A 23,107-nucleotide genomic window follows, 5' to 3' on the forward strand; every position below is an offset into this window, starting at 1 on the left:
GAATCGGGCAGTGTTTGGACATCAAACCCCCTTCCCCTCAAGTTGATATGCAGCTGTGTGCAGTTTGGATAGGGAAAGAATCTTAACTTTTGTGAACTTTCCCTGTGATCTTGCTGTTTCACTCTCCTCATGGCTGGAGCAGGCCAGGATCCGGGGTCTCTCAGGTCCCTCACCGGGGGCAGCCCTGGCTTTATGGACAAGGGCCCTGAGGCCAGTGAGGTCCAGCGACTGGGCTGCAGTTGGGGGTCAGCCAGTGGGAATTTTTTCTGAGCCCAGTTTTGGTGACGACTAAGGAAGCTGGTGCAGCAAATCCCACGGCTGGCACCAGAGTGGAGCAGTGCAAGGCTTGGGTCTTTGAGCTCACTGACGGCAGCCTGTCTTGACTGGCCCTTGCATTGATACTTTTTTCCTGCAGTTTTATAAATTCTTAACTGACACAAGAAATACGCATTTTTGTGGGGTGTCGTGTCGTTGGTCTTCTGTATGATGGGTCACCCCCAAATGGCCACAATAGATGGGGCTCAGCCAGACCAAAGCCGCACAGCCCTGTCTGAGTCTCCCCGTGAGTGCGGAGCTGAGTGCTTGGCTGTCACCTGCTGTGTGAGGTGCTGCACGAGGCTGCTTAGCTTGCTGCCCACAACAGCTGTCCCTGGGACTTCTGTCCAACTGAATGCCCAGCATTGGAGCATTGGGCTTTAAAGGGTTAAGAATTGCTCGCAGTTTTTTTGTTTGTTTGTTTTGTTTTGTCTTTTTTTTTTTTTAAGAATTCCTAAGGATGCTTAAATTTTTGTTTTTAAGCCTAGAAGATTTTGACGTGGAAGAAGAAGATGAAGAAGCGCTGATCGAGCAGCGAAGGATACAGAGGCAGGCCATCGTTCAGGTTGGTGACGTCAGCATGACTTCCGTCAGGCCTCAGTGTCACTGTCTTAGTAAGAATAATGTTTTGCTTTATCAGCGAAGTGATTGTATTGTGACAGTTGACCAGCCCTTTACGAGGACTGTGTGTATACAGTTAGCTCTGAGGTTGGACAGGTGTCTCCGTTAGATATAGGATTGTGATATACTGATAGAAATTCTGCACTGATACGGAAAAATCTGATGAAAGAATGTAGAATGAGTAGAGATAATTTCATTTAGCAGAAAACTGCTTGTTACTGTGGAAGAATTTTACTAACAAAATAATGACAGTAAAAGATAGTTTATGGTAGTTAATGACAACAGAAGCGGTTGTTTTATACTTAGCAAGTCATTGAGCGATGAGGCCAAGCCCCAGCACTGACTGCCTCCAGAGACCCGATCCCTGTGAAGTGCTTCGCTCACCGGCGCTAGGCGGGCTGCTGTGCGAGGGGAGGTGAGGGAGGAGCAGTCCTTGGAGCTCGTGTGAACTGATGTGGCCCCGCGGGCACCAGGGAACTGGCTGGGTCAGCAAAACTGCTGTGCCAGAGGAAGCATTCATGCCTGGACTGTTAGACTGGCAGCTCTGAAGAGACGCGGTTGAGTCTCTTCCTGTTCTTCTCTGGGTCGATGGCTTCTTAATCTCCAGTCCTTGGGGCTAGATGGGCTTCAGAACTCAGGAGTGCTTACATTTTTCAAAGGCAGTACAATGAGTCTGTCTATAGTAGCACTGTCAGTGGAGTCGAGCAGACCCTAGTGTCCAGCACAGCGAGCTGTCTCCAGCCAGTCGCACTGTCACAGTGCAAGGATAGTGCAAGATTGGCAGCGTTCCACCTGCTCAGTCCAGGTTTGCCGTCTGATGGGAGTTTGTGAATTTAAGATGCAGCATTAATAGCTTTGTTGTGGTTTTGCATTATCTGAAACTCTTTAGTACAGCAGTTCTTAGCATCCGATCTTATAGAAACTCTGTGTTTGTTGCAATAGAAATACAAGTACCTTGCCGAAGACAGCAACATGTCCGTCCCGTCTGAGCCAAGCAGCCCCCAGAGCAGTACTCGGTCGCGGTCCCCGTCTCCTGATGACATCCTTGAGCGAGTCGCGGCCGATGTCAAGGAGTATGAGCGGGAGAACGTGGATACTTTTGAGGCCTCCGTGAAGGCCAAGCATAATCTAATGACTGTTGAGCAGAATAATGGTGAGTGACATAGGTTTTTGTTCTGACTCAGACTTTGAAGTTCTAGGTCTATTCTGTCAGTCAGAGGTTTTTTGTGGGTGGGGATTTGGGATTAGGGCAAGGTGAAAAAGATGAGGAATGTACCTTAATGGAGGGTTTTGTTGTTGTGGTGGTGGGTTTTTGTTTTGTTTTGTTTTTTGTTTTTTATTTAAAAGGCAGAGTGTCAGGGGGGTAGGGGTGGTACACCAGTGTTACCCTGCCATAAGCACGAGACAGCATCTCATTGTGTTCAGTTGTATTTTTAACATGCTTGCCATTGGTGCTTTCTTTAATTCTAGGAACTGATGTGTTTCTCTTGGCTTAGCTTTCTGTGAGATTGTGGGGCTTGCTACTGATTGCTAATAGTGGGACTATTAACTGCATAAAAGGTGCAAATCGGGAGTAAACGGGAGCTTACATTTTTATACAGAATCAGATTTAGATATTGGGTTATTAGAGAACAGTGCTATCTAATTGGTGTTTTGATTTCTGAAGATGGGTGCTGTTGGTAGGGAGTGATGGTGTGTGTAGCGTAAGACAGGTCCTCAGTGTGCTGTGGACAGAAGTCGGGTGCAGGAGGGCGGGGAGACGTGGGTGCTGGGCTCGTGTGGTAACCTGTGTTTCCTTCACACTGCTGATTCTGATAAGGGTCGTCTCAGAAGAAGCTCTTGGCACCTGATATGTTTACAGAATCTGATGATATGTTTGCTGCGTACTTCGATGTAAGTAATTTCATTTCAGCTACTAAGTAGGGAAGAGTATAAATAACATGAGTTTTGTAAATCATACTTCTAAAATGGAGGGCAACATAGGCAAGCACAGCAGAACAACCTGAGGCTGAGAGTCGCGTGCCTGGGACGCAGCTGCGTGTCCGTGGTGTGTGTGTCATGTACCCCTGCAGGGGAGCGGGGCTGGATGTGCGCACACACATGGGGTTAGGCGAGAAAAGGCTGTGCTCACCTTTTCCCTTGCCTTCATTAGAATGTAGTCTACTTTGGGCCTCTATTTTATAGGCAATGTACAATGAGTATGAGAAGAGTTTGCTGGGAGGATTGGAAACACAGATTAAGGAATGGATTAAGAAATCACATTAAGTGATTATTTCCTAAGTCATTTATCACTGCCTTTTATTGAAAAAATCCTAACCTGTATAAACATCCTCAAAAGTTTTTCAGTACAAATTTATTTGAAAATAAAGATAGAAGTAGAGGTGGAGAAGACACACGTCATCAAGAAGATGAAAGCATGATGAGCAGCCAGTGTAGACTAAAGATTCCAAGAAGACTGGCCCCTGGCTGTGTCTGCAGCAGGATGGCGGCACGGCTGGTGTGCCTAGCTGGGGGGCACTGGGAGTGCACCAGCCCCTGGCCGTGTCTGCAGCAGGATGGCGGCACGGCTGGTGTGCCTAGCTGGGGGGCACTGGGAGTGCACCAGCCCCTGGCCGTGTCTGCAGCAGGATGGCGGCACGGCTGGTGTGCCTAGCTGGGGGGCACTGGGAGTGCACCAGCCCCTGGCCGTGTCTGCAGCAGGATGGCGGCACAGCTGGCGTGCCTAGCTGGGGGGCACTGGGAGTGCACCAGCCCCTGGCCGTGTCTGCAGCAGGATGGCGGCACAGCTGGTGTGCCTAGCTGGGGCAGAGCATGGGGCATGCACAAGTACAGGTGCGTGTGCTTTCCACCGGGACTCGGCTGGTGAATACACTACGTGTCGCAGGTGTGGGAAGAGGATCTCCTGTCTGTGTGACAGGGCTGTCAGGAGCTGGTAGAAGAGGCAGTTGGATGCTGCTATGGTTAGCTAAGTAACAGTTCAGTGTTTGTCCTAATGTGCCCATCAGCGGCTATGGAAAATCAGGTCTGGTTTGGAGTTTTCTTTTATAATTCCTTAATCATATTTGTGAAAGCTTTTGCTGTGTTATTATTTTTTTCCAGCATTCAATGCTACAAGAGATTTGATAACATTTGTCAGCTATGTTGCATTGACCCCAAGTGGTGATAAGAGTTTAATTTAAACTAAAATGCTTTTTGTTGGTTTTGCGCTTAACTGGCTTTCAAGGAAGCTGTTTATGTTTCTGACTAGTGGACGGGTAGTTCACACTGCCTCCTTCGTTTCAGAGCGCTCGTCTTCGTGCTGCTGGCATTGGCAAGGACTTCAAAGAGAATCCCAACCTTCGCGATAACTGGACTGATGCCGAAGGCTATTACCGTAAGTCCCCTTCCTAGCTTCTCTGTGGGAACGTGTTCTCTCTGCAGTGCCGTGTGATGGGAGAGCTGAGGATACCACAGTGCTGTCACTGACCAGCGGGGCACCCCAGCAGCCGCGTGAGCCGTCCCCACATTCCCTCAGGCAGCCCAGAGCCTCCTGGGTGGAGGTGAGTGGGGAGACGGTGTGTGCAGCCTGACTCTGCTGGGTTGTTTTTAGTCCTGAGCGAGTCCTCCATAAAGACGGGGCATGTTAACTTGGCCTTCTTGACTGGTTACCAAAATTTAAAGAAAAAAAAAATACTCCGGAATTTTGGGTGCTGGTCATGTGTGACTAGGGGTACTTAAGTGAGCCTATTTCTTTCCTGCTGAATGTTAACATTATCAGCAGTTGCTAGGACAACAGAAACTTCTTGAGAGCTGAGGCAGGCGTGCAGCTTCTAGCCGCGTTCTCAAAGAGCAGAGGAGGGACAGAGCTTTGGAACTGTGTGTGTAAGCTGTCGTGTTGAAGATGCCACGGTCGGCTTGTGGCGGCAGTGTGGGCACTGTGTGCCTCCTTTCCGGTTCTCCTGCAGGGCGGTCAGGCTTGTAATTGTTGCTTTGCCTTTCCAGGTGTGAACATAGGTGAGGTGCTGGATAAGCGTTACAACGTGTATGGCTACACTGGGCAAGGGGTGTTCAGTAACGTGGTGCGAGCCCGGGATAATGCAAGAGCCAACCAGGAAGTGGCTGTCAAAATCATCAGAAACAACGAGCTCATGTAAGTTCAGAAGCAGACGCCGTTAGTGGCTAGGTTCAAGAGAAACTGCGTAAAAATGCCATTTCACAGCATTCGTGGCAGTCTGTATAAAGCAAGCATTGTATTTTAGAGCCACAGGCTGACTGTATTTGATTCATTTCAGTGCATTTCAGCACCTACTATGTACCTTAATGCCAGGTTAGACCTTACCTGCTACTGCTTATCCAGCTTTCACTGGGAAGGACAAGAGGTGAGAAATAAAAAAGGATACTCATTGAGTTGTTGTTAGAATGGCCTGCCGAGGTAGCAAAGTGATGTGTTGGGTAGTGATGGAGATGGTTTGCATCTGCTGTGTATCTGTTGTCTGTTCAAGGACAGGTGATTGCCTCGGCCACACTGCATCTGCAGCTCAGTCTGACCTAGTGTGCACGGTTGGGAGATGCCAGTTTGCCACGTGCAGGCAGCAGGTTAAGCAGCCTTCCTGCCTGTCCCCTCCATGCAGCTTCGTGCGTGAGGTCACAGCAGGTGAAGGCTATGTGCCTCTGCCTCTGCCAGCTGCGTGGGTACCTGGATGGGTACCCAGCTCTTGGCTTTGGTGTTTGATGAGACCAGTGAATGAAAGATCTTTCTACACCCCCTGCCCTGCCCCTTTCTAGTCCCCACCCGCCCTGGCCTAGCCTCTGTTTTCCTCTATAATCCACTTTCACTGTAAAATATAGAATCTTAACAAATTACAACCAGAATTTCATCAGACAGCCAAACATTAACACGTAATAAGACGTATACATTATTCTTCGTGAAACCAAAGCTAGTAAACTGTGGTTACATGTATGTTAGAAATAATTATGAAATAACGTATTTTTTTTTTTAAGTTTTGATATATTTTTGTTTAAAAGGCAGACTTTACAGAGAGGTCTTGTATCCCCAAATGGCTGCAGCAGCTAGAGCTGAGCCGAACGGAAGCAGAACCCAGGGGCTTCTGTCCAGACCTTGCAAAGCCCCAAGCCACCCTCTGCTGCTTTCCTAGGTGCCTGAGGAGGGAGCTGGATCCGAAGCGGAGCAGCTGGGACTCGGTCTCACACCCATATGGGATGCTGCCACGGAAGGCTTAGCCTGCCATGCCCTGCACTGGCCCCTGGGGAAGTGTGCAGGATTGGGCCAGCATGGAGACTCGGAAAGCTCCTGGCTCCTGCCTTTGGGTCAGCTCACCTCTGGCCATTGTGACTGCTTGGGGAGTTAACTAGCGGGTGGGGGGGTCTTTCTGTGTCTCTCCTGTCTGTATGTCTGCCTTTCCAGTAAAAATAAAACCTTGAAAAAAGAAAAAAGAAAGGAAAATGTGTAAGATTCACTTTTCTAGCAAAGAGATTTGGCTCTGTTTTGTTCATTCATTTTTAGAGATTATCTCTGTCAGGAAAATAACTGGCTTTAATGTGTACGTTTTACTCAGATTTATTAATACACGCCACGTCACCGTGGTAACAGCTGACTGAGTCTAGTGAACTTGTACTAAATTCTGTGCGCGTTCGGTTTTCACCTAATTTTTTTTTTTCAGGCAGAAGACTGGTTTGAAAGAACTAGAGTTTTTGAAAAAACTTAATGATGCTGATCCTGACGACAAATTTCACTGTCTGCGGCTCTTCCGGCACTTCTACCACAAGCAGCACCTGTGCCTCGTGTTTGAGCCCCTCAGGTACAGTGGGGTCTGCTCCTGGAGCCCAGCGCGCCCACCTCCGCCAGCCGCGTGCTGAATCCGGGCTGCGGACAGCTGTGCTGCGTGCTGGGGGAGGTTCCGTGGGCAGCCCTTGGTTTTTGGTGGTGTTTTTCAGTGGCTTTGGGGGAAGCTCATTACCGGCAGGAATGCCTAGGTAGGAACTTGCTGTGCACGCTTCCCCACACGCTGCTCTGAGGCCAGCAGGTCAGCAGAGCGGGTCCCGGAAGTGCAGTGGGGCGAGTGAGCCAGTTCTTCTGCAGTGCAGCTTTCCTGTTGTGTAGTGGGAAAATTGCCTCACCACTCGCATCTCCTCTACTTGTTGTGAAACTTGATCTACATGTGGAAATTGTGTGTGCAGTCGGACGTGTCGTTCGGGCGTGGAGTGACTGCTCATGTGTGTGCAGTCGGACGTGTCGTTCGGGCGTGGAGTGACTGCTCATGTGTGTGTGCAGTCGGGCGTGGAGTGACTGCTCATGTGTGTGCAGCCGGACGTGTCGTTCGGGCGTGGAGTGACTGCTCATGTGTGTGTGCAGTCGGATGTGTCGTTCGGGCGTGGGGTGACTGCTCATGTGTGTGTGCAGTCGGACGTGTCGTTCGGGCACGGAGTGACTGCTCAGCTGTTAGAAGAGGTTCTTCAGCAGCATGATTTCGTTGCACATCATTTTAGTTTAAATTCTGTTCCCCTTTCCATTTTTATTTTTGCATTTTAACCTCGTTTGTGTTTTTGTTTTTCTCCTAAAAGTATGAATTTACGAGAGGTGTTGAAAAAATATGGTAAAGATGTTGGTCTTCATATCAAAGCCGTAAGATCATACAGTCAGCAGTTGTTCCTGGCCTTGAAACTCCTTAAAAGGTGTAACATTCTCCATGCTGACATCAAGCCGGACAACATCCTGGTGAGTCCCACCAACCAGCTCTCCGTGCACCTGTATCTCTTATAGCTATGTGATTATAACTGTTACTCCAGAAGTGACATCTTTGAAGCATGATTCATTATGTTAATGCATGACAAGTGATCTAGGTTTTTAGAAATGGACCATGATACCTTGTAAAGAGGTAAAACGAAAGAGGGAGTAGGCCAGTCTTCCCTCCCGCATCCCTAAGTTCTAAGAAAATTGATGAATTGGTTTAGGGCATGGCCACACCCCAAGAGTGCAATAATATAGTTAACAGCTTTCCTATGGTATTTTTTTCTAAGTAGTGTTTACATGGGTTGCTGTTTTGAAATAAGGTGTCATCTTGCTCCTTTGTTTTCAAAATCGACTGATTTAATTTGGGGCATTTTAGGGAGTTTAGCAGGTACCTAGGAGTGACTTCCTCTTCCTGTTAGCCTCCCGGGCTCCAGGGCCCCGAGCAAGCGCAGTAAAGCTCAGGTGGGTGGGAGTGCATAGGGCGGCCTTCCCTACCCGATTGGAGCCTTGGTCTCTGCGCTGGTGACTCAAGCTGTAAGAACTACAAGCTGCTGTTTGCAACAGTAACATTTCGCATTGGAGTGCTGGTCTGAATCGCAGCTACTCTGGTCTAGCTTCCTGCTGAGGAGTGTGGGAAGGCAGCAGGTCCTTGGGCTCCTCCCACCCGCCGGAGACCAGAATGTCCTGGCCCGGTCTGCTCTGGCCCTTCCTGGCTGTGGTGGCCGTTGGGGGAGTCATCTCACAGATGGATGATCACTTTCAGATTAATAAACCTGTGGCTAGGAGGGGGAAATTAAGGACTTTTACTAGTGAGTAAACTCATTAGTTCAAATTTGCTCTTAAGATACTTTCTGCTATCCTACCACAGTGAAGCCTCTTTGTTTTCATATTTAGTTTCTATTATGATATATCTAATATAACTCAGTGTTGGGGAGTTGAGTGATCACAGTGAGGTAGCAGATAAGTTACAGACTTCCATAGTTTTAAAGATTGTGATGTGTAGAAAGTGCAGTGAACCGCTGTGTGAGTTAAAGGGCAACACAGCCACACGTGTTCTTTTTACAACACTTCATTTTTTTCTTTGCTTTCTCGCTAAAGTAGTATAGATTTTTGTATGAATTTCAGAAGCAGAATGTTCTCCCTTCTGTGGAAGAAGTTTCAGAGAGCATAAGGGGCTGGTAATTGTTAGTGAAACTCGCCCTTTAAGGCCGGGACTGGAGCCCTCGGTGGTGAAGCACCGCATCCCCCAGGACAGCTGTGCGGCTGGCCAAGGCGCACATGGGCGTGGGAGCCCTGCTTTAGAGGGTCGCAGCCGGCCCCGACAGTTTCTCTGGCAATTCAGCTTACACTTTTTGTCTGCTTGCTTTTTGAAGATTCACTTATTTGGAAAGAAAGCAGTTGCAGAGAGAGCTTCCACCCGCTGGGTCACTCCCCAAAGGGCCTCCTGGAGCCAGGAGTGAGGCGCTCGGTCCAGCGGGGCAGGAATGCACAGACGGGGTCCAGCTTGCACGCCCTCCCTGTGTGCTCGTCGAGAGTTGGATTGAGCCCAGGCTCCCGCGTAGGCGAGGCTGGCTGGCTTGTGCCGGAGAACTGCCCTTTGGAGATGCCTGTTTTCTTGGCTCTCCCGTGAAGAGAAGGCTGATGGATGTGGCAGTTAAAAGTAGTCATTTCTGTTACTTTAGTTTTGGGCATTTTCTATTCAGTCTGTAACGTTGACCAGACTTGAATGTGTCCTCATAAAGCGTGCCCAGTGCTGGTTAAAGCGTTCAGTTAGTTGGGGTGGGAACAGCAGGCCAAGTTCAAATTCCAACTCAAAATTCATGTGCATCTCTCTTGAAGCGGGGAAGGGATTCTGGAGTGTGAATTATCTTCACTTGTTAATCCCAGACATGCTCTGAGTCCAGCGTGGCAGTCAGGGCAGCCCCAGCCTTCCTCGGCAGGTGTCACTGTGTGTGAGCAAGGATTTACAAGGAGCAAAGAGCGCGCCCATGTATATCCGACTGGCCGGTTACGTTTGACAGTTGGGGGACTAATCTCTTGTGGTTAAGGGATTTGGTGTTTTCAGTGTGTGAAGTGATTGCTAAATGTGGGCTGCTTAGCTGCCTGAGAGAATGCAGTTCTCCGCATCACGCTGCCCCCGCCACCCCAGTGTTCTGGCATTGGAAGTAACTGGAGTCCTTACGTAGGACTGTCTTTATTCGCGTAAATAAAGACTTCATATAGGTACTTGTTTAGGGTTTTGATTTTTCTTTTTTTTTGGTTTTTTGGGGGGCGGGGGTTTAGAAGATGCTTTGGTTCATGAAATATTTTTTTTCTCTCATGACCCCACCTGGTTAAAAATGTTTATTACAATTAACTGTACTTGGCCTTCTATAACTTATTAAAGTCAGTTTATTATTTTGATTATTCCTGACTTGAATTAAATATCCTTGGGAAAATGTTTTGCAGGTTAATGAATCAAAAACAATTTTAAAGCTTTGTGATTTTGGGTCGGCTTCCCATGTTGCGGATAATGACATAACGCCTTACCTTGTCAGTAGATTTTATCGTGCTCCTGAAATCAGTAAGTTCTTTAACATGTCCTTGGGCCTGGGCCATCCTCTGCAGTGGGAGCAGGCTATGTGGTGTCCCAGCACTGTGTTCACACTGGAGGAAGGGAGCCATGGCCAGCTCGTCCTCCCCGCTGAGCTGTGGGGAGCTGTGGGCCCCTGCACAGCGGCACACTGCTGCTGACTCAGCGGGTAGGATGTGTGCCCCTGTGGATTTTCCCTCCTGTCGCACTGGGGAATGAGTAGCACCTCCAGCCAAGGTGAAAGGAGAGGAGGAAAAAGATACTTTGCTTTTTGTTTGCTTTTGGAAGGGATTTAAATTTAAGAGTTTCTGTTAAGTGTTAGTGGCAAAGAACGTCCAACGGATGGCCGCATTAAGGTATTGTAATAATCCAAGCTAGGTTAGTCCTAAACTAGTGGGAATCAAAATTAGTAGTAGCCAATCATTCTTGTCCTCGTTAAGATTTTCATTTTCTTTTCCAGTTATAGGTAAAAGCTATGACTATGGTATAGACATGTGGTCTGTAGGATGTACCTTGTACGAACTCTATACTGGAAAAATTTTATTTCCTGGCAAAACCAATAATCATATGCTGAAGCTTGCTATGGATCTTAAAGGAAAGATGCCGAATAAGGTAAGACGGTTCCCAGTTTCTGTGTGAGCCGGGCCGCTGGGTGCAGCACCGGGTCACTGGGCAGGAAGAGCCACGTGGCGTGTCAGGTACACTGCAGTTCTGTGTGAGGAGCTTCCCTCGGCATCAGGCTGTTACTGTTTTCAGATGCCGTTCCAAATCTGTTTCCGACAAAATATTGTGTGTGTGTGCTTTGATGGAGCCTACGTTCTGTCATCTTGGGGCTGTAGGAATAGACTGTGGGAAATTAAGATTCCCAGTTGCTAAGCCTTGGTTGAATAATGTTTGTTTTTGTTTTTTTCTGAGAGCAAATACTTTGGTTGGTTCCCATTTTGAAAATTGCAGGCACAACCTGATATTGTGATTAGCATAAGGCACTGCCTGGGAAGGGTGTGATTGCGTGGTGCTTAGCAACTTAGCAGCCTTGCTGTTGACTTTTCTGTTAATTAATCCAACAAGTAGGAAAATCTGAGAAAGCCTGAGTGGCTTGCCCGTGCTTAGTTAAGCCAGCCTTTCTCAGTGGCTCAAAGCCCAAGGTTTTCTTCTGTTTTGTTCCATAGATGATACGGAAAGGAGTATTCAAAGATCAGCATTTCGATCAGAATCTCAACTTCATGTACATAGAAGTGGATAAAGTTACAGAGAGGGTGAGTCTGCTTAAACACGCTGCGTTAATGACTAGCTCGTTGCTAATGAGTGGGGTGCTGAGTGGTACTCTAGATGCTGTGAATTTTTTGCTGGAAGTAAAATGTCAGAAGGATGTTTTTGTTGTTGGCCAGTTCCTGAATAAAAAACACATTACATTATGGAAAAGATGAGGGAAATCTTTCTTTAAAGATTTATTTCTTTTTATTGGAAAGGCACATATACAGAGGAAGATCTTCCGTCCATGACTAACCCCCCCAAGCGGCCACAGCAGCCAGAGCTAAGCCAATCCGAAGCCAGGAGCCCAGAGCCTCCCCCGGGTCTCCCACACAGGTGCAGGGTCCCAGGGCCCCGGGCCATCCCTGACTGCTCTCCCAGGCCACAAGCAGGGAGCTGGATGGGAAGCGATGCTGCCAAGACTAGAACTGGCGCCCACATGGGATCCCTGTGTGCCCAAAGCAAGGAAGACTCCAGCCGCCAGGCTACCACACCGGGCCCTAGGGGATTTTTTTAATGCTTTTTTTAATTTAATAGTTACTATAAGGGTGAAGGGGTTGAAGACTTGTGTGGGCTTCCATTAGGATAGAGAAGCAAGGTGGGTGAGAGAAGTGATTCCAGGAAGGGGAGCGTGTTGTGACACTACATCGGCAACCCTGGGACCGAGATGGTCGTCTCATGTTGCCTTTGGGTCCCAGGATGGGGAAGAATGTTCTGGGTGTGTTGCTGGAGAAGTTGCTGGTGCATGAAGGGGTTTGAAAATATCTCACTCAAAGAACGGGCTTGTCTTAATGTCGGTCAGACTCGGGCTCTCATCACTTTCCTGGTCTTGCTCCTGTGTTGCTGCCCCAGTGATCTTTTTCATGACAAATTGGATCCTGTTACTCGCCCTGGCTCCCTGTTACCTCTGAGGTTGGGTTCCTCTGAGTGACAGAGTGCGGTTCCCTGTGACGTCAGTTCCGCCTTCAGCATTCCCACTCTCCTCACTGCTCTGTACCTGGCATTGCCCACCTGACCACGGGGCCTCCCCAACTACTGGGTCACTTGGACTGGCTCCTCTCTTTACAAGCTTTAGGGAAACACACCCGTGTTGGCTGCTCTGAAGAGAGCCTCGTGTTTCATCCCCTTCTGTGAACGTCTGCTGATGTCCCGGGGAGCACTTAGCCTCCTGTTGGTTTGTCTGCGTGTCGGTCACTCGCCACACAGGGACAGCTGTGAGGAGGATGTCGCTCAGCCGGTTCTCCTTATGTTGGTGTTGTCATTGCCTCTTGATAAGATGGTAGTAATTACATTAACATTTTCATGAAGAGATGGCCTGGGTGAATATATATTATGCAAACAATATTTTTAATCTACAAGTCTGATTTGGGGTTAGGTATAGTTAGTAACATAAAGGTAACTTGTGTTTTAGGAGAAAGTTACTGTCATGAGTACCATTAATCCAACTAAGGACCTGCTGGCCGATTTGATTGGGTGCCAGCGGCTTCCTGAAGACCAGCGTAAGAAGGTGCACCAGCTGAAGGACTTGTTGGATCAGATCCTCATGCTGGACCCCGCGAAGCGGATTAGCATCAACCAGGCGCTACAGCATGCCTTCATCCAGGAGAAGATTTAAACGAGATGAAGAAACTCCACGGGTTTGAGTAACTAAATACAAAGACTGAAGAAATTTCACAGCAGTTTATTAATGTATATAAACTTATAAATATTTCTCCAGCAAATTTGAGGAAGCATGATATATTTGAATTAACTCCAAGGGTGATATTTCTCTTAGCAATGTTAGCTAATCTGTTTTGTGTCTTATGTGAAATTTCACTGTAGAACTGTTTTATTGCCAAGACTGCACAGAGTCCCAGTGCTAATGTACATGGTTGCAGTTCACATAGAGACGGAGCCATCTGTTCTGACGAGTAGTGATGCTGGGTGGTCTGGAGATAAAGCGGCCAGCGTAAATGCTGTTTATATTCACGTTTTCCTAGGTGTGTGTGCAGGCCACAGCAGCATGCCCTTGGGGTAGTCAGTGCCGAAGGGGCCTGTGCCTCCGAGCCTGCCGAGGGATGCTGTCCTCTTAGGGAGCAGGTTGTGTGCGTCAGTCAGTACACTGAAGGTAAGCTGACCCATCAACATCACTGGGGGTTTAAGCTGTTCTTTTATTGGGACAATTGACAATGAGGAATATTAGCATTGTGGCAGAATTCCCTGCATGTGTGATAGCTGATCTTGTTTTTATTTGTTGGCATTGTAACTATAGCATAGTTACAGTTTCTGTTCTGTTCATCACATTAAAAATTGGACGAGTAGCGCTTGATGGAGAGAGCGCCTTCAGTGTACTGTTTCTTATTAACTTTACTTTTTTAAATCAACTTGCTATAGACTTTATATACATTTTGTTAGAGTTCCTAGCAACATAAAAACAATGTGTAGTTTTCATTTACTAATTACAAAAGTTGAGGCCTAATTCTGACAGTCCTCATATTTAAAGGATAGATAGACAACATAATGAAATTTTTAACTATTTGTATGTCATTTTGAAAGTGGACTGCTTTATGGTAAAAGTGTTTTTCATTTGTTGGTTGTTTTCATGATTTGTGACCATGTTGTCTCTCAATACAGGCGTAACCCTCCCACTCTTGAACAAAGCAGCTGCTTTTTAAAAGCGGTAATTGCTTCTTTACCTTTTCTTTCTTTTGTAAATGAAGCTTTTCTTTAAGAATGTGACTTTCAGGTGTTGTCTATTGCATAAAACAGTTGACACTCACTTATTGTAAAGTGAAGATTGTTTGCTGCATGTCAGATGGACCATGCAGATTTCTGTATGTTCTCAGTACGCATCACTAGGTAATAAAGTCTTTTGTGAACAAGGCATTTGTAGCCATTTTTAAAAGGTTTTGTCTTCAGTGCTGGTAAGTCAGGTAAACCATAAATACTTAATAGCAGCCTTTCATTTGATTTCCTGCAAGTAACTGAAACTTTTAGCTGTTAAAGATACAAACTTGGCCAAAACTTTAGCGTTTTATTAATAATTGGCGCCCTACTTAGTTCATCAGAAGTTCCTACAAGTATTGTCAGCTTGCAGTGTAGTGAGGTTGTTCCTGTAGGTTCCAGGGTGCAATGCAGGATTTAACTAATGTTTCTGCTATTTTCTCACTTTTCCTTTTGATGGTGCGGAAAGAGAAAAAGGAAAACGGGCCACAGGCCATCCCACGCCTTCTGCAAGGGGTCTGATTTGCTGAGACACCAGCTTCACCTCCTTACCAAGGTTATTTCTGACAGCATGTGTAGATAAACACTTAGCAGCGTCATGTAAATCAGCTTGGTTTGGCAACGCAGAAGAATTTATATTCTTAACATAACGGTGAATTTTCAAAAGTGTATGTAATTCTGTTTTGGGGGTAAAATTAATGGTTGTCTCCCTGAGGAATATGAAAAGCTATCAGATTTTAAGGGCTTAAAATAAGTGGTTTTTGGTTTTTTTTGTTTTTTTGTTTTTTTTGTTTTAATTGTAAATGGGATTTTTTTTTTCACCCAGGAACCTAATTACAGGAAGTATGCACATTTTGGTGCATTCAAGAATGGAAAATCAGAATAGCACTTTGCTGCTGGTGGGTTTGCTTCCTTTAAAGACATGAAAGTACCCCACGGAGGTGACAGGATGAGCCAGCTCTGAGCCCGCGCCCTGTCTCCTGATGCCTTAGGCGTGGAGAGCCAAGCGCAGGCGGTGTCTCGGGTGGACTAGGGCCTGATGACGAAGGCGCCACAGGGGCAGCTCTCCCACCTCATCACCCGCACAGCGATCGCCCACCAGAATTTTGGTGATCGTATGCTGCATAGTCAAAAGTCTTTTTTCCCCCCATCTGAAATAGTTAGCATTTTAGTGCTTCTGGCAATTTTTTTTTAAAACTTCAGTTTATAGAATTACTTAAGTAACGTAATTTTCACTAGAGACAGTTCATCTTATACCTTCAAAACTGTTACCTATTCTTTAAAAAACAAAGTTGCTTGTTACTTGTTCTTTGTGTTTTAGGTGCAGCTCAGTGGAAGATGATGACCACCAGAAGACATGAGCTAAGGTTTCTGTCCTATGAAAGATTTTAAAAAGCAAAAAAGAGATCTCTCCATTAGTTCTTGTGTAATTCTTTGAGTTTTCAGCATTGTGATTTGGGTTTCATGAGTGCTTGGTACTAGAGTAGTAGTGCTGTTGTGTCCATCTGTCAGTGCTTGTCCAGTCATAACCTCTGCCTCCCCCCACTCGCCCACAAATCCAAGCAGTGAGCGCATCCCTGGCTGGTGAGAGCCCGCGTGACAGACACCTGCCCTCGAGTCTGCCCCTGGAGATGAGCCACGGTCGGCTTAGGCAGGGACGGTCGGCTTAGGCAGGGATGGAGGCTTGGGTGGTGAGAGAGCAGTCAGTCACTTGTGCAGCACTCTGTCAGCCTTGGCCTTAACAAGTGTAGCAGTCATGATCTGGAAATAGAAGATTCAGAGCCATTTGCAGTTGTTTGTAATAGAAAGGAGAAAGGTGTTGCTATTTTTTTTTTATTCCCAAATTGGGCATTTCTAGGAGCCCTGCAATCATGACTTACACAGATGCAGGGTTTTTGATTGGGGTTTGCCATCTTGCCAAGGTGGAAGTTGGAGTTCCACGGGCCCTCCAGCAGACGGAGGCCTTGAGTGAGCCTTCGTGACTGACTGCGTTCTTTGAGAACGCTCTGTGGTTTTAGCTGTGTGGCAGAAAACGAGTCCAAGTGATCGTGACTGCTTGCTGCAGTAACAGTGCAGGCACAGCTGTCGGGGATGTGGCCGCTGGGGCTGGGGGAGGCCTGAGATCTGGACCAGCAGGCGTAGGCTGGATTCCTGAGGAGCATCAGAAATGGGCCTGCAATGGTGAAGTTGTTCAGCAAGGTGGGAGCTCCTGCTTTGTAGTCACCGTTAGAGCCTTATCAGTAACATCCTTCGTGATTAACAAAACACTTGACTCTTTTATAGTACACAATATTTGTTCTTTCATGTGTGTGATATAGACAGATGTCTGGTTCCTTATTTCTCACCCCTCCCCCCCCCCCCATCTGTTTACCTTTTATCATTTGTAGACAGAGATCTGCCTGTGCCGCAGAGGGACATCTCTGTGTTCAAATTTAGGCCCAGCAGCTCAGGCCTGCCCTTCCAGCTGCCAGGCTAGGAAGGCAGCCTTACATGTCAGCGTATGGTCCCCTCCTTAGGCTCTGCTGATGGGAGCAGTTGGGTTGAATCAGTGTGTCTCTTTCCTGATAGTATGCTAGTTTCAGCATTTATTGAACAGGAACTTTGTCATTCTGCTAGATGGCTAGGCTTCCTTAAGAATGTCACAAGCTCATCTGTGTTTTACATGTCAATCTGATGTACACTAACTTAAGAGCATTCTCCAGTTTTGATTGCTAGATCCTGTGGCATCCTTAATTTTTCTCTTCCTTCTGTGTTAGGGTAAGGGACTGTTGAAGAACCTTTCCACTTAGTGGTCAAGATGTGGACGCTGCCGTGGTATCCTGTGTGTTCATAGTATCATTGGAACTGTAACTAGAATTTCAACAACACATGTTCCCCCAAACCTTTGAGAAACTTAATAAAACACGCCTCTAGTCACATTGGCTCCTGAGTTCTCCTTTGAGTGAGTTTGGTATTTTACATTGTTTCAAGTTCTTGACTGGTGTTCTTCAGATGTCTGAGTGTCAAACAAGTAGATGTATTTGGAAAAGTAACCTGTGCTTGGTATGACGGGAGCTGGGGGGTAAAGTTGGGATCTCAGCTAGTTCTCAGAGAGCTGAGTGGGCGTCTGCGCCCTGCAGGACAGGGACAGGTATGGAGGGGAACTTCCACCCAACAGGACAGGGACAGGCATGGAGGGGAACTTCCATCCAACAGGACAGGGGCAGGTATGGAGGGGAACTTCCACCCAACAGGACAGGGGCAGGTATGGAGGGGAACTTCCACCCTACAGGACAGGGGCAGGTATGGAGGGGAACTTCCACCCAACAGGACAGGGACAGGTATGGAGGGGAACTTCCACCCAACAGGACAGGGGCAGGTATAGAGGGGAGCTTCCACGAGTGTATTATTATGAGTATTCCTGTTAGATTTAGTTTTGCTGTTTTTTCTAATGGGGGGAAAGAAACAATCAACTAACTGCCTTTTCCATGATTTAATCATTACCATGTTGGAAACCTGACAAAAAGTGCTGGGTGTTATCTGAAGGCCATCGACATTAAGAAGAAATGCTTTCAATTTCTAAAGCAAATGAATAAGATGGATTGGGCAGCTGTGTGCTGGCGCAGCAGGCCTCTGGGTAGGAGGGAGGGAGCAGACAGAATGGGTGGGGCACGCCAGCCCAGCTGCAGCCACCCTCCAGTAGGAGGCGCTGCTCGGCTGCGCTCCTGACGGATTAACCAGTGGGTCAGGTGGCAGTGGCTGTGGGTGGCCGCCTTCCCAGAGTTCTAGGTATTTCTCTCTGGGGAAATGCCAGTCTTGGAGAGCTAAACTGGAATTTTGGAGCAAGCCAAGTTAATGTAACCATCAGAACAGCCAGGGCCACTTCCACTTCAGGCCTCACGAAGTCTGTTTGCCAACTGCAGGCCGTGCATGCCAGGTTTCTGCAGCAGCACCTGTCTTTCAAGGAGGACGTTAACCTCCTGCAAATTGTTCTTCCAGTAATGGTTAGTGCCAGAGCAGCTCATTTGGGGTATGTCCCCTTGGTTAATCTGTTTTATCTTAGTATTTGCTACATGCCAGGCACTTTTTCTCACACTCACCTTATCGCATGGAAGGCAGCTGGGAAGTCCTGCTTGCCCATCGGGAGTGCTTGGCTGGGCATCCTGCACCCTGCTCATGAGCTACCTTGGGAGGTAGCGGATGATAAGCAAGAGCTTGCGTTCCTACTAACTACACCCTGGGCTTGGCCCATGGCTGACTGTTGAACGTGCTTCAAGAGTAATCCATCTGTCTGCCTCTCAGACGTGAACGGGCAGGCAAGGGGAGGGAGAGACCGAGGAAGCGGAGTGCCAGGATGCAGTGGTAAGACAAGTGTGTCTGCCTCAGGATCTTACAAATGCAGTTCTATCCTTAGCGCTCCAGAGATGAGCGGGTAAAATGCACCTTGATAAAGACAGTAGAACAAATTCAGAAAACTGGTCATTTTTAAAAGGGTTTAGGATTCAAGTTACAGGAATTGTAAAAATGGCTAATGGGAACCAAATAGTTAAATGAGTTGTAACTGAAGCAAAATATATTTCTACATTATTATAAGAACAATATACTACCACTGAGGTGCTCGCTTCAGCAGCACATATACTAAAATTGGAATGATACAGAGATTAGCATGGCCCCTGTGCAAGGATGACACGCAAATTTGTGAAGCGTTCCATATTTTTCAAAATAAAAATAAATTTTAAAAAAAGAATCCCATTGAGACACAAGTAAAAATGCAATGTACTCAGGAAAACACTATTCTATTTTGTTGGTATGCCCCAGAAAATTCTCTGAAATTACTTAACTTAAAAACCAGGCACACATTGTCCATGCCTGCAATGATGAACATATGACTGAGTATGAAGAACTATATGTTAGTAATGATATAAAGGAACTGGGGGGGGGAGGGAATTGGGGAGGGGATAAGGGAATATGGAACTGTATCGTAAAATGATAGCAATAATAATAAAATGTGAAAAATTAAAAAAAAAAAAAAACAGGCACAGAAGTGAGTCTGAAGCTGGAGGCACAAGGGCTCGACCCAGCCACACGGCTCACTGGAGGAACACAGGCTGAGCCAGGCTCAGTGCTTCGGATCCTAGCTCAGGCCACTACTGCAAGGCAGTGGGCAAATCCTGAGCTTGTCCCTCAACAGTAATCACAGCTGGGCAGATCGCAGGTAGATCTGGGCCGACACAGGACCCTTGCTCAGCCCACCACCACCGTTTTGGTGGGAGGAGCTCAGGTGCTCAACCCTCCCAACCACCTGGCTGCGCTGGGGGAACCCGGGCAGGCAATGTGCTCTGGGATCTTGGGGGTGTGGGCCTAACAGGAAATCAGAGATGGAGCAAGTGGGGATCGGCAAGAACCTTAGGGTCAAGTCCAGGTGAGGAATGACTTCAGTGAGACTTCCATGGATAAGGCCACTCTTCTGGAAAGGCTACAACATGGAACCCACCAGAAAGCATCAGGAAAAGGAAGGTTCTGTGAGCTGGGTCATGTAGCCAACATATGTGAGCAAATCAGGTCTGGGATAGAATCTACAGAGCAATGTGCGGGCTCACCCATGTGGAACAGCAATCTCCATTGGCACACACAAGAACTGTGACTGGGAATAGGCCTGGTTGCAAGGTTAAGGGGACACCCAGGCTGGGCTGGAATTTCCATTGGTGATTGTGAGTGCCAGGATTGGTGCATTGTCCTGGACTGAACATGGTTGCAATCATTGGCACGGGTGTCGCCTGGGTTGAGGGCTGGACTGGGCTAGACTCCAGCACCCACTGGTACTCATGAGAGTCAGGGTGGGTGTAGAATGGGCTGGGCTAGGTCTTGGCTCCCACTGAACCATGTGAGAGCTGTGTCTGGGTATGGACCAGGTATGGATGGGCTGCAATACCTAATGGTAAGAACTAGAAAGGGTATGTGGTGACTGGACAAGGACACTGTTAATGCCAGGACAACAGGTGGACAAAGTCAACCTGGGTCAGGGACCCACTGGTATGTGCAAGATCTGCCACTGGGAGGAGACCAGATAGAGGAGTTTGGTGAACTCCTTTGTCAGATTGCAGTCCCTGCAGGTAAGTACAAGAACCAAGGCAAGGAGCAGCCCAACCCAGCCCAGGTTACAGTACCCACCAGCATACATGTGGGTCAGGTCAGGGGGCACGCCAGGCCAGTTCATAACATCCACTGGCAGATCTGAGAACCAGGATGGGGTGCAGGAGGGGCTGAGTTGGGCCACATCACCAGCCAGTTTACAGACAAGGCAGGACTGGGGGCTGACTGGGAAAAGCTAGGCTGCAGCATCAACCAGAACAGCAGGTTGGATCAAACTAGGCTGAAGTACCCACTGATGGATGCAGAGGAAGATGAGCCATATCAGTGATGGGGGTGATGGGAGTCAGGTCCGTGAGCCCGGGGGTAGGGAGTCTGGCAGGTCTGGGTCTCATGGTCCAGGGCCATGGGCCTGCCTGTGTGGTGGCTGCTGGACCTGTGAGCCTGAGGGCAAGCAGGGGGAACCCGGCATGGCCCAGGTCATCTGGCTCAGGTCCATGAGCCCACCTAGGAGAACTGGTCCTCAGTGTAGAGGATGGAGTGCTGGACGGCAGACCATGGTGCACATGGAGGACATGGTAGCTCATTGGGCCTGCAGAGGACATCTGGTACCATAGCAGAGAATGGAGAACAGAACATACAGACAACTACCCCCAACCAAATGATGACAGCAAATATCTGGGTGATTGGAGACTATAAGGTCGATGGTGTCAGCCAATGGACATTGGAAAGAATTCCTCATCCATAGATTGGCAAGATCAACAGCATTTCAAAACTATCGCATCTACTGGGGCAGAACCTTCGGAACATGCACCATTGTGACCCTGGGTTGATATCGGGTGGCCCTTCCTCATCCTCAGGTACTGGGGTGATTGGGAGGCTGGGTATGGCCTACCCCCCTATCTCCCCTGCCCCCAGAAATGGGAAGAAGAAATAGAAAGCTTGGGAACGATGATCACACCCACTTCTCCCTAACGCTAGATCCTTCCCACCCTGATCGGCCATGCAAACATCAACTAGAAAAAACAAACAAAAAACAAGCCAAGCATACCCTGTTATCCCTGTCTAAGATTACTTGAGCCCTACTCTTTCATTAATGTTGGAAAAGAAACATACTCTCTTTAACACTTATTTGCGTTACCCTTTAACTCACCCGCCCTTAAGCCCAAATATGGAATTTCACCGAAGGCCGATGAAGGATGGAGACAGTCCCCTCCACCTGATGCCTAGACAATGTGTGCAGGTCTGTGGCGTTTTGTCTGTTTGTTTTATTTTTTAAGATTATTTTTATTGGAAAGATTGAGAGACAGATCTCCTGTCTGCCGGTTGACTCCACAAGTGACTGCAAGAGCCAGAGCTGAGCCAATCAGGAACTAGGAGCTTCTTTCAGGTCTCCTACATGGGCACAAGTGCCCAAGGACCCGAGCCCATAATCAGGGAACTGGATAACAAGCGGAGCAGCTTGGACACAAACTGGTGCCCACACTGGATGCCAGCACTCCAAGGCGAAAGGTTACCCAGCTGAGCCACCGCACAGATTAGAGATGTGAGAAGAAAGCAGAAAACTATAAAATAAATCCCACGATAACTGCCCTTCCTTAAGACTAAAATACAACGAAAAGAACAGCCGCGGCAGAAATAAATCAAATGTACTATTTATTGATGATTGAATAATATTGGAGAACCATCACAACAAAAGGACAATCTTTTGAACAGAATAATTTAGTTTACCAAGGAAAACATTTCTTGGAAACATGACAGGCGAAAGATGTCAGCCCGGACGCCCGCGTGGAGACATCTCGGCGCGGCTTCTCACAGCTTCTGCTCCGCCTCCGTCACGCGGCAGTTGTGCGGTTCCGCTCTGCTCTGCTTGAGTTTCGAACCTGCGCCTTGAAGTGAGCGGTGTCTCAGCAGGGCTCCTCGCTCACACACGCGGGCCGGCGGCCGGCGGAACAGGTTATTTTTGGTCAATGGGTGAGCACTTGTTCTTAGCTATAAATGACGTGGACAGACAGTTTAGCTTCTGAATATAGTATGGTCTATTCAATGCTACGTTTTTTCGGTGGAGATTTTTAGTCCGTGGTGCCTCGATGTCTTCCCTCGGATTTTCGGGGAAAGTCAGAGGTACAGGTGACACAGGGATTGGAGACCTCGGTGGCAGGTACCTTGTGGAGACCATTGTAACCAGCGAGTGAGTTGTTTGTGCAAGCGTGGGTTTAGCGGCGAGTCCTTGGCCTGGATTTAAAAGGGAACCTCTGAGACTCTTGGGGTCATCACAGGCAGTCAGCTGTCTCGTGGTGGATGAGCTTTTCAGGGAGGTGGGTCTAGAATCCCATTTCCATTTGCCGGAACTGCTCCAATTCCATTTGGAAGCATTCTGCTCAAGCCTGTAAGAGCCACAGTTGTTCTTCCTTTTTTCTCGGCTTTTATCTGCACAAGACGTCTGAGCACTGAGCGGGTCAGCTGCTTTGGGCTGCCTGCCTTTGGGCGTAGCCTTGGATGCAGAGGGCTGTTCGGGAGCTGTCGGTGCGCAGAGAGCGGGCTGCACCCTGAGCTTCTCCTTCTGTATGGTTGCGTGCTGCAGTCTCTCGAGTTCCAGTAACCGCGTGATCAGAGGTTCGACGGAGCTCTCCGCAGGGTCCGCCGCTGCTGCTCTCCAGCTTTCCGCCTTGGAGAGGGCCAGCTTGTGCAAGTCGAGCGCCTGGAAGGGGGCAGGGAGGAAGTCGGGGTAGGCAAAGGCCTCGTCGGGCTCCTCAGTGAGCGATTCTTCAATGTTTTCTATTGTTTCCGGCTTCAGTTTTGAGTCCATCTTTTTAAAATAGCTGAGTAAAGTATCATTCGTTTTC

The 23,107-nt window shown here is 47.9% G+C and overlaps 2 protein-coding genes and 1 non-coding gene across 15 annotated transcripts in view; 2 read left to right on the top strand and 1 right to left on the bottom strand.

Moving 5' to 3' along the window:
• LOC121167765 (serine/threonine-protein kinase PRP4 homolog) overlaps positions 1-17,108 on the top strand; it is a 35,248-nt gene extending 18,140 nt beyond the window's left edge. The window contains exons 5-19 of one of the 13 annotated variants that reach the window (XR_005885643.1): positions 799-880; positions 1,879-2,089; positions 2,756-2,829; positions 4,219-4,309; positions 4,918-5,065; positions 6,597-6,734; positions 7,498-7,651; positions 10,115-10,229; positions 10,699-10,850; positions 11,408-11,494; positions 12,901-13,596; positions 14,103-14,148; positions 14,662-15,091; positions 15,514-15,559; positions 16,949-17,108. Coding sequence is in view for 1 of the 13 variants with exons in the window: in XM_040997346.1 (XP_040853280.1) it covers positions 799-880; positions 1,879-2,089; positions 2,756-2,829; positions 4,219-4,309; positions 4,918-5,065; positions 6,597-6,734; positions 7,498-7,651; positions 10,115-10,229; positions 10,699-10,850; positions 11,408-11,494; positions 12,901-13,104 (1,456 nt within the window). In the remaining 12 variants the exon portion in view is untranslated. Of the gene's footprint in view, positions 1-798; positions 881-1,878; positions 2,090-2,755; positions 2,830-4,218; positions 4,310-4,917; positions 5,066-6,596; positions 6,735-7,497; positions 7,652-10,114; positions 10,230-10,698; positions 10,851-11,407; positions 11,495-12,900; positions 14,353-14,661 lie in introns of those variants that run through there. The other 12 variants (XR_005885644.1, XR_005885645.1, XR_005885642.1 and 9 more) reach the window with 12 other exon arrangements.
• A 1,677-nt stretch (positions 17,109-18,785) lies between these two features.
• Positions 18,786-18,889, top strand: LOC121167794. Its single transcript, XR_005885647.1, has one exon. It is a non-coding gene; the product is annotated as a U6 spliceosomal RNA (small nuclear RNA).
• A 3,026-nt stretch (positions 18,890-21,915) lies between these two features.
• LOC121167779 (protein FAM217A-like) lies at positions 21,916-23,100 on the bottom strand. Its single transcript, XM_040997367.1, has one exon. The coding sequence runs from the start codon at positions 23,068-23,070 to the stop codon at positions 22,219-22,221; it is 852 nt and encodes a 283-aa protein (XP_040853301.1). The 5' UTR covers positions 23,071-23,100; the 3' UTR covers positions 21,916-22,218.
• Between the last annotated feature and the right edge of the window lie 7 nt (positions 23,101-23,107).

This window comes from Ochotona curzoniae, unplaced genomic scaffold (genome assembly GCF_017591425.1).
Source record: "Ochotona curzoniae isolate NIBS_2020 unplaced genomic scaffold, NIBS_Ocur_1.0 patch426, whole genome shotgun sequence".
Taxonomy (NCBI): domain Eukaryota; kingdom Metazoa; phylum Chordata; class Mammalia; order Lagomorpha; family Ochotonidae; genus Ochotona; species Ochotona curzoniae.

Coding starts and splice junctions, on each gene's coding strand:
- LOC121167779 (XM_040997367.1), bottom strand. CDS start 23,070: ATGGACTCAAAACTGAAGCCGGAAACAATAGAAAACATTGAAGAATCG.